The sequence below is a fragment of the Eptatretus burgeri genome, chromosome 10 (genome assembly GCF_056783735.1).
Source record: "Eptatretus burgeri isolate ZD-2024b chromosome 10, Ebu_testis_v1, whole genome shotgun sequence".
In the NCBI taxonomy this organism is placed as follows: domain Eukaryota; kingdom Metazoa; phylum Chordata; class Myxini; order Myxiniformes; family Myxinidae; genus Eptatretus; species Eptatretus burgeri.
In genome coordinates this window covers 25983561-25994187 of record NC_140970.1, presented here as the reverse complement: position 1 = coordinate 25994187, position 10627 = coordinate 25983561, and the positions used below count along the sequence as shown (strand labels likewise).

Genomic DNA, 10627 nt, shown 5'->3' with positions numbered 1-10627 from the left:
TCGAGGGAGCAGCAGATGAAGGAATTGTTGAGTTGGATCTTGGAGATGGTGCGAAGCTGGAAGGGGTGAAAACATTTTGCTATCTCGGAGACATGCTGAATGGAGAAGGTGGATCAGACTCTTCGACGGTTGCTCGAGTGAGATGTGCATGGAAGAAGTTTCGGGAACTGAGTGGCGTGCTGACGAAGAGAGGAGTGTCGTTGAAGCTGAAGGGAAAGGTGTATGCTTCATGTGTGAGGAGTATGATGATTTATGGGAGTGAGACATGGGTACTGAACATGGAGCAGCAACAAAGGCTGGAAAGGGTGGAAATGTGAATGGTTCAGTGGATGTGTGGAGTATCGTTGAGAGAGAGGAAGACAAATGATGACTTGCGGAAGATGATGGGAATAGAGTCTGTGATGGAGGTTGTGAAGAGAAACAGGTTGAGATGGTTGGGTCATGTGTTGAAGAAGGATGAAAGTGACTGGGTGAGAGGAGTGTTGGAAATGAGTGTCGTCGGAAGTAGATGACGGGGAAGACCGAGAAAAACTTGGCTAAATGTGGTTGAAGAGGAAATGTGGGCAAGGGGATTAAGAAGGGGAGATGCAGAAAACAGGGTAAAGTGGAGAAGATTGTCATGGGGCCCGCAAGGCTAACCCCCGCTTTAGCGGGGAAAATGGCCTTTAAATGCTTGTGTGTGTGTGTGTGTCGTGTAAAATAAAATTTTACATTTTCAGCAAGCCAGCCAACGCCTGTTGCACTGCAGAACAACACGTGGCCAACGCAGGTGAGTGGCCCTGACATTTGTTCAAGTTGATCGATATAAAGTATTCAGTGGCAATGCGAATATTCTAGAGTGCTTGCCAAGTGGCTCAAGCACTCAAGGATGCACTCCAATGAAACGGTTGATAAGGAATGGCTGGCTTGGCAAGCAATGATCCGTCATGTTAAACACGTCCTGGAAACACCCAAGCAATGTCCGAATTGGACAAATGAACGTTTTTTTAGGAGTCAGAACTGCTGCTAAGTTCAATTCTGGAGCTTAAATTTTGTAATTCAGTTTAAGTTTAAGAGATTCTTGAGGTTATGGTATTTGCGGAAATGAAATGAAGCCACAAGTGCTGGCATCTCCAGGCATTTATAAGCAATGTAATGTACCCAGTGATTCATAGCGATGATTAACAGGCATTCGATAATATGAACTAGCATAACCTGCGCTCTGCGCGACATGTTGGGGTGGGTGTGTTTGAGAAAGGAACTGATATAGAGTATCAGTAGTAATTTTACTTTAATGCAGTAAGTGGAATACGATTTCACTGTTTCAGAATCATTTTATTTACTTTTTTTTGTACCATGCACCTCATATGGTCTTTGAGATAATGTAAGCCGAATATCACGTAACTCGAGCGCAGAACAAAGTCAAAGATAGCGCAACACGAAACCACAAACTCGGAAATAATATATAAGATGAGGAAAGTGAAAAAAAAATTATCATTAAGAAATCGTTGCAGCCTGTTCCAAGTCAAGGCATGGTTGAACAGGCCAAAAAACATGGCGGCTTCAGACCCCAGCGAGATAACTCAGGATACGCTTGAAGGCACCAGAGAGTGAGGTGGCCAATGATGTGCCTGATGAAGGACATAATTAAATAAGGCCATTAATTATCTTGAAAAGAGGTGTTTTAATTAACCCAAACACCCAATTTGCAGTCATGCACTTGCTTGGAATTTTCTTCGGATGCATGCATAGTTTCAGGCTGCTCGGTTTCATGGTTTTAGAGTTATGGAAGAAACACACTGACGCGCGCGCGCACGCACACACACACACACACACACACACACACACACACACACACACACACACACACACACACACACACACACACTTATTAGTATAGATAATTTACATCAACGATTTGGATAGTGGGGTTAAGAGTAGGCTTTACAAATTTGCAAATGACACAAATGCCTTACTTGGTGGGTAAGGAAGAAAGAAGAGATGGGTTGATTACATTCAGGAAAGTATTGATACTTTCATAGATTGGGCAAAATATTGGCAGTTGGTTTACACAGAATATATTTCCACTAAAGGATACTTTTATACCATGCATAGACCATAACTAAAAGGATACTTTTATCATGATTACATAGCTTTGCAAAAGTTTCCACCATTATTAATGTTGCTTGTTCATTTTGGATTTCCATAAATTTCTTCAACAACAATATGTGGTTTCAATAGAATCATCCATTGAAAACTTGATCATAAACAAGAGCGAGAATTGCTCTGTAATACACGTCTCCAATCGATGTGATTTTTTCGAAGTCCAAAAGGCACAACTCTGTGAAAAATTGATGAAAAACCCCCTGAAACTTGTTCTGTAACTTATAATACTAAAGCTGTGTACAGTACAAAGTTTCAGTTGAATATGTTAAAGGGTATGGGAAAACGTCTGAAAAACCACGGGTGGGACGGACAGACGGAGGGACAGACAGACGGAGAGCAAACCTTTCGTCCCTCCGGTGAAATGGGTAGGGAACTAATTCACAATAATAAATATCAAGGAGTGCGGTAGTACTCCATAATTGAGTAGGTTGTATTATTATGCAGTAGGGTGAGAGTATTATGCATGTATTATTATGCAGTTGGCTGAATCCTGAAGCATGGTCGTATTATTATGGAGTACAGTTGTACTCAATCATGGAGTATGGTTGAATTATCGTGGAGTAGAATCGTACTCCATCCTGGAGTACTGTAGTATTCCATATGTGAGGATGTCATGGGAAAAAATGGCCGCCCCATCAAAATATGTGTACAAAATGATATGACGTAAAGCGACAAATGGGTAAATTCAAAAGCCTTTAAAAGCCATACATTTTAAAAACTGACAAGACTGATAAAGATGTGAGAATACATCGCTTCGGTACCAAATCGGGAGATTGCAAAACCACCAAATTGTACTTTTAGACAGGGCCTGGCAAAGGAAAAACTGCCATTTTTTTCCTGTCGAAGTTTTTTCAGTGGCTTCGTCTTCCTGAACCGATGCCCTTTGAAATTAGCTTGGGGGCCACCCAGAATTTGCCCTCAAATCCAAGATGCCCCCCCATCCCAAAATCCAAAATAGCCACCATATTACTTCAAATTGAATTTCTGAAGGTTTCTGAATTTAAAATTGAATTTCTGAAGGTTCTGTTTGCCCCATCAATTAACTTTTTGGATCCGATATGAGGTTCACATGGTAGAGGAACTTGAATCTGTGGTCTAGAATACTCACCTGGGCTTTGTTATCACGTAAATATGCCAATTTACCCCACAAAAACACATCGATGTTCAGTTGCATTGTCTGACAATTTATTCATTCAGTGGGCCCTGTCTATCTGTCTATTTATGTTCTTCTTGTCAAAGTTTATTGTAATTCAAGAATAAAAAGTTAATAACTTCTACAATTCTATTTTTTCAGGATCAGAACAATGGCGGATACCCTCTTTTTGAGTACAGGAGCAGATGACAGGATAAGGTGCCTGCTATGCAATGAAAACAAGTGAAATCCTTCAATGCAGCGCATGTGGTGAAGCAAATGAGTACACTAATGTTAAATATGCAATTTATGCTTTTTCAGTTGAAAAATAATTAAAAAGCATACTTAATATTTGAAATGTAAAAATCTTGTTATTATTGTGATAAGCACCTTTATATATAACAGAAGGAATGAAATCGTTCGATACAGCGTGGCAGGACGCCGCAAAAGAATGATGGCATAAGAAGAACTTAGCTTTCAGTGTTCGGTGATCGGCGCGAAATGCGATGGTGGGCGGAAATGACGTCTTTCGGTCGTTCGTACATGAGAGGGGCGCGTTTCTTGCTTTTTTCCGTCAAGCAATAAATTCAATGGTTTTCACATGTATAACACATTCGTTTCACAAATTTCCATTGAAATACTCGGGTATTTCCGTCAATTGTCGCCATTTCGGTCTAGGTTACGCACTGCATCTACCGGACGGCCGTCATTGGCTGTCACAGGCACGTGGGGGAGGGGGACATCGGGACACCAGAGACATGGTAGACACCGGGGACATTTCAAACTCGGTGCAATTGTATACAGCGCACGCACTGTAATATCAAGGATAAGGAGGACATCTCAAGTGTAACAATAGCTGGACTGGAATCTCTCCAAACACTTACTGATAGATGGTTAAGTGTCAAGAAGAGTTTATGTTCTCAGCCTTCTTATACTGAATTCCAATTAGCTGTGCCTCCTTGAAGACCATTAGTGAGTCAGCTGGGTATTTTATTGATATTTTTGTTGCAATATTGTAATTGTCCTGAGACTAACTTAATTTTCAGAAGTTTGATCAAATCCTCAGTATTGCCTTTTTGCTGGCTTTGCACTAATCCCTTCAATGGTGCTCGTCTAAATTTATACCACCTTAAACTAAACTTTATATGCATTGCACTACATCAAAGCATGACAACTTCATGCCTTGATTTAATGCCACCAGTTTTGTGCAGTTCCAAGAAGAAGAAGAAGTAGAAGAGGCTACAAAACTGTTCTTCGAATGAGGTACTCTGTACTCACATTAGTCCTTGAAATGACATTTGCTTTTCAGTAACTATACCTTGAAAGTTGATTTTTATTTTAAACCTTTGCCTTTCTTGGACTATTGTATCTCATTCTGAGAACTTCATGAAGGTGTGCTGTGTCACGTGATTGGGTTTTCGTATATCATTCCTCGCTCGCTAGGGGTGGTAGGAGTGTACTTCTGATAGCGCAATAAAGCGGAGTTGATGCTGGCCTGCATGCTTCTTGCGTCCCACTGCACCTCGTACACTCTAGTTGGCTGACGAGGATGGTTGAATACGGACTTGTGCCCGTTTTCGACGGAGACGACTTCAAATTGTTTTCGGAGCAATTGGAATGCTATTTCCACGCGAACGATGTGGTCGGCGAGAGCAAACATAAGTCGATCTTGCTCGTTTCGCTTTCGCCCGAGCATTATCGGCTACTGGGTGATTTGGTGGCACCGAACAGGCCCCGGGATGATGAGCTGTCGTTTCGGGACGTTGTGGAGAAAATGAAAGCACACATGGCGCCGGAGAAGTCATTACAGCTCGCTCGATTCCAGTTCGATCGCCTCTCGAAGGGTGCAGAGGAACGCGTCGCTGATTTTGTGGCGCGGATTAAGCGTTCTTCCGTGGCCTGCAAGTTCACGGCGGGGGAGCGTCCAGCTCGGCTCAGAGATCGTTTTATTGCTGGTTTACGAGATGCGAAGATGGTTTCAGCGGTTTTACGGCTGAAGGATGAAGCCATTACATTCGACTCGGCGGTCAGCACGGCTACAGCGGTCGAGCAGACTCGCGGGGATGTTCGAGCCATCACCGGCCACGCGGGGTCGCGAGCACCCCGGGACGCGCGCACGACCTTCGATGCGGGTCGGACGTCGCCACGCGGCCGCGCGTGCGGCGGGGTGACCCCGCGGACATGCTTGGGATGTGGAGGTCGACACCTGCGCCGTGCATGCCCGTGTAAAGGCAACGTGTGTTTGAATTGTCACAAGGTGGGTCATTTGGCGCGTGTGTGCCGTGGGGCGCCGGCCACCGTTAAGGTCATGGACGGCGATGTGCGAGGCGACTCGGGGCGGAACCGGCGGCCGTTGATGGGCCTGTTTTCAATTGGCCCGGCGACGGCGCGCCCGATGACGGTGGAAGTCGAAGTGAACGAAACGCCGATCACGTTCCAGGTCGATACGGGAGCAGCGGTGTCGCTCGTAGGCGAACAGACCGCGTGTAGACTCAACGGCCTGAAGCTTATCAGGTCAAACCTCACGCTGTTCACGTACACCCACGAGAAGATAACGCCAGTCGGGATGGCAGACGTGTCTGTGCGGTATCAAGGCCAGGTCGCCACGCTTCGGGTGTACGTCGTGCGGGGGAGGGGGCCGTCTCTCCTCGGCCGAGATTGGATGGCCCGCATCAGGCTAGACTGGGCCGCAGTTCACCTTGTGCAACCCGTGCCGAGCCAGTGGGAGGATCAGTTGGAGCAGATTCTTCAAAGACATCAAGGGTTGTTTAGCGACGACCTTGGGAAACTCAAGGGCATGGAGACAAAGCTCTTCTTGAAGGAGGGGGTGGTTCCTCGGTTTTGTAAACCGCGTCCAGTGCCGTATGCCCTGCGGGACAAGGTCAAGGGTGAACTGGATAGGCTGGAGGCCTGTGGAGTGATCGAACGGGTGTCGTGCTCGGATTGGGCCACCCCGGTTGTCACGGTGCTGAAACGGAATGGAGACGTCCGATTGTGCGGGGACTTCAAATCCACGGTTAACCCGGGGCTCAGCGTGGAGCAATATCCATTGCCGTCAATCGATGAAATATATGCACGATTGGCAGGGAGTCAATACTTCACGAAGCTCGACCTGCGTGATGCATATTTTCACCTGCCGATGGATCCCGGGAGTAGCGAGCTTTTGACAATCAACACGTGTCAAGGACTCTATCGGTATACCCGACTCTGTTTTGGGATTGCTTCGGCCCCAGCTTTGTGGCAGAAAGCCATGGATCAGGTTTGCATTGGCCTGCCCGCTCAGACCTACCTGGACGATGTGCTCATTGCGGGGAAAACGGCGGACGAGCATCTTGCCAACATTGCCCAAGTGCTGACAAAGCTAGAAGCGTGCAGCCTGCGCTTGAACAGGGACAAGTGCGCGTTCTTCAAGCAGCGCTTGGAATACCTCGGGCACATCATCACGCCGGAGGGGCTGTTGAAAGGTCCTCGGAAGGTGGAGGCGATTCAGCACATGCCACCGCCTCGCGACAAGACGCAGCTGCGCTCGTTCATTGGTATGGCCCAGTATTACCAAAGGTTCATGCGCGGGCTCAGCTCAAAACTTGCGCCGTTAACGCGGTTGCTCAAGAAGGACGAGCGCTGGGCTTGGGGGCCTGCACACCAGGCATCGTTCGACCGCGTCAAGCGGCTGCTCACAGAGGATACGGTCCTCGTGCACTACGAGCCTGCGCGCCCGCTCCTATTGGCATGCGACAGCTCTGCATATGGCATCGGGGCAGTGCTCTCCCACAGGATGGACGATGGTTCCGAGCGGCCTGTTTGTTTTGCATCCCGGACCCTGTCCACAGCAGAGCGCGGATATGCCCAGATTGAGCGTGAGGCTCTCAGCCTCGTCTGGGGTGTGCGGAGGTTTCATCAATACCTGCTGGGGCGGCATTTCACTTTGCAGACGGATCACAAACCACTTCAATTCATCCTGAGACCCGAACGCGGGGTGCCGGTGGTAGCAGCCGCGCGAATACAGCGGTGGTGTCTGTTTCTGGGTGCTTACGATTATGATATTCAGTTCCGAAGCACCGAGAAGCATGCTAACTGCGACGGGCTCTCTCGCTTGCCGTGTGCGGAGGGTCCAGCTGCGTCTGAGTTGGGCGACCGGGTCGATGTGTTCGCGCTGGGCCAGGTCCAAAGCGGGCCGGTCACGGCCAGGCAGGTCGCGGTGGAATCGGCTCGTGATCCGGTGCTTGCCCGTGTCGTCCAGGTGATTTCTACGGGGAATTGGAGCGATCTGCCTTCGACACCGGCATTTCAACCTTTCACGTCACGCGCAGCGGAGCTGTCGTTGGTCCAACGGTGCGTAATGTGGGGAATGAGGACGGTGATTCCACCGAGGTTCAGGCAGCGGTGTTTGGAATAACTGCATGTCAGTCACCTGGGCATCGTGAAGACCAAGAGTCTTGCTCGTAGCCTGTTGTGGTGGCCGGGGTTGGACAAAGACATTGAGCAGTTGGTTAAGCGTTGCGCCACGTGCCAGACAGATGCTGATAACCCGCGTCGAGCTTCGGGCCTCTGGCCTGTGCCAGACCGAGCTTGGCAGAGGGTCCATGTAGATTTTGCGGGACCGGTTAATGGCAAAATGTTTTTGATTGTGATCGATGCATTCTCTAAATGGCCGGAGGTTGTAGTAATGCAGCATACATCAGCAAACATTACAGTAGAGAAACTGCGGACGATCTTTGCTAATAAAGGGTTGCCGGAGATCCTGGTCTCTGATAACGGTCCGCAGTTCATCGTGGGTGTATTTGATGAGTTTATGCGCCAGAATGGTATTCGACATCTAAGGTCTGCACCGTATCATCCTGAGATGAATGGCCAAGCTGAGTCGTTTGTCAAGATGTTGAAGCGGGCTTTGCGCAGGGGGGGTGTTGCACCTGTGCAGACGGTGGTCGATGTCTTTTTGCTCCATTACAGGAACGCAGTTCATCCTGTCACGGGTGATTCGCCTGCCATTCGTCTCTATGGACGGGCTTTGCAGTCCAGGCTGGATTTGCTGCAACCTGGAGGGTCGGGGAGTGGGGCAATGTCGCGTCCGACACGGCTGCGCAGCTTCGAGGTGGGGCAGCGGGTAATGGTGCGCGATTATTTCCACGGTTCCAAATGGGAGCCGGCGGTGGTCTCTGTGGTGCTGGGGCCGGCGAATTGCATGGTGCGGACTGATGGTGGGGATGTGTGGAAGCGGCACGTGGACCAAATGCATGATCGCTGTTCAGCGTCACCCCCCCCCCACACCTCCCCGGGCCGAACGATGCGGGACCCCCACCGGTAGTATCGCCAGCACCTGACGTTGTATCGCCGGGGCTGGTTGGGCCGACGCCAAGGGGGTCTTCGCCTGATGCCGTCCTACCCGGGGACGTCGAGCAGGCTGGGCGGTCGGGGGTGGATGGTGTTGCGGAAAGTGCGAGTCCGGCGAGGGTGTCACCTCGACCGAGCCGGGAGGCGTCTGAGCCTGGGCTGTCTGGTGGCGCTGCCCGTCCGAGGCGGGTCAGAGTGCGGCCGCGGTATTTGGAGGATTATGAGTGTTGATGGGTTTCAGATGGTCATGTTGTGATTGTCCGTTCATCATGTGACGGGTCATTTTACGAGGGGAAGAGTGTGCTGTGTCACATGATTGGGTTTTCCTATATCATGCCTCGCCCGCTAGGGGTGGCAGGAGTGTACTTCTGATAGCGCAATAAAGCGGAGTTGATGCTGGCCCGCGTGCTTCTTGCGTCCCACTGCACCTCGTACACTCTAGAAGGCACCATGTCTGCGCTTAAATTCGAACATATGTAGCAACAAAAAGTACAACTATGACAAAAAATTGCTGCTTTCATCATCTTCTTTATTGTCGGCACAGCATGTATACGTAGACATATGTACATAATGTACAAGCTGCTGTGTCAGACTGCACGGGGGCATGCCAAGCTGTACACGGGACCGACAAAAAGTTCACCAGACCATCAGCCCCGTGCACACACAAAACCCGGTGCACCAGTTTTGGTTAAAGATATTTCATCTCCAATTGACACATGTAGCCACAAAAACACATTTCAGATCCAGCCCAGTCCCAGGTCCAGCTCCAGCTTGAGATCCAGCCCCAACCCATGAATGACTGACCCCTGTAAAGGTCTTCAAGGCCGACCTGAATTCCTTCTCGCTAGCATCACATATAACGTACTGTAGGAGTAACGGCATAAGACATAAGTAAGACACTTTCTGGTTTAGGATAAGTAAGTAATTAAGTAAGTAATTTAGTAGGGAGAACAGTGAGGTGGAAAGACGCACGTAACATTGACAGTGTCATGAGCAGGGAGAAGGCGAAGGAGCGTTCAGGTTTGGGACGCAAGCGATTAGATAAAGGAGAGGAGAATGAAACGAGTTTACCAACACACCATCACACCGGCACATATCCTGTGACGTCATTATGAGCGCACAAAGGACGAGAAAGTTTCGAGAGATGGAAAGATATGTGTTATAGAGTTTAAGTATTATTATAACATGTAGTTTAATACAATCACAACCAATTAAAGTTGCATGTTTTTAAATTTCAAATGTTAAGAACATGCAGGACGGTGCGTGTGCAGGACAACAACATTTTCGGTGAAATAGATAATCAGAAGATCCAAGGTTTGTGGAACAGAACCTGGATAGGCCTTGTGGTGACACCTTGCAGATGTGCTGCTGTGTGAAGGCAAATGGAATTTGAATGCAGAAGATCAAATGGTATCACAAAAAAAAAAAATTTGCCCCATGAAACTATTCGGAAGTATAGGCCTAGTTAAAACGGATGAAGCAGATTTTAAGGCGAATTGACTGCAGAGTTTGTGGAACAACATTGAAGGAGACGAAATGTAGGAAGTCCAACACCAGATATTTGCTGTAAATCACTCACTGATGTCTAGGAGACTTGAAAACCCTTGAAGACTCATCAGGAACATATGGCTCAGCAAAGTCAATCTCCCTCCTGGTGGTGAGGGTTATCACACGAGAGTACATAAGAATTTCATGCTTCACAGACGCAACAAACACACAAGGAGAGATAACATTGAACTGACCATCGGTAATAAATTAAAAAAAAGTTTAGGCCAGCTGTTTGGTGCGGAAATTTTGCAGTTCTTTATATGTCCTTCTCATTTCTGACAATGCCAAATGGGGGGTTGTCGGTCAGTAGAATCACTTGAACAGAGTTCACTGTTGTTGTTGGACAAAGCAATCAGGTGGTTGGTCAAGTTTAAGATAGACGAAGAGTCAGCAGCAGGAAGAGAGGTGGGGAATGAAATAATAATAATTATTAATAATAATACAGTAAATGCTGTATGATATTGTCACCAT

General features: G+C 48.0%; 1 protein-coding gene across 1 annotated transcript in view; it reads right to left on the bottom strand.

Moving 5' to 3' along the window:
* Positions 1-9116: 9116 nt before the first annotated feature.
* LOC147018116 (IQ motif and SEC7 domain-containing protein 1-like) overlaps positions 9117-10627 on the bottom strand; it is a 396789-nt gene continuing 395278 nt past the window's right edge. Inside the window, exons 14-15 of the mRNA XM_085897480.1 lie at positions 10188-10259; positions 9117-9472 (exon numbers count right to left, since the gene is read on the bottom strand). Coding sequence (XP_085753606.1) covers positions 9427-9472; positions 10188-10259 — 118 coding nt within the window. The 3' untranslated portion in view covers positions 9117-9426. The remainder of the gene's footprint in view (positions 9473-10187; positions 10260-10627) is intronic.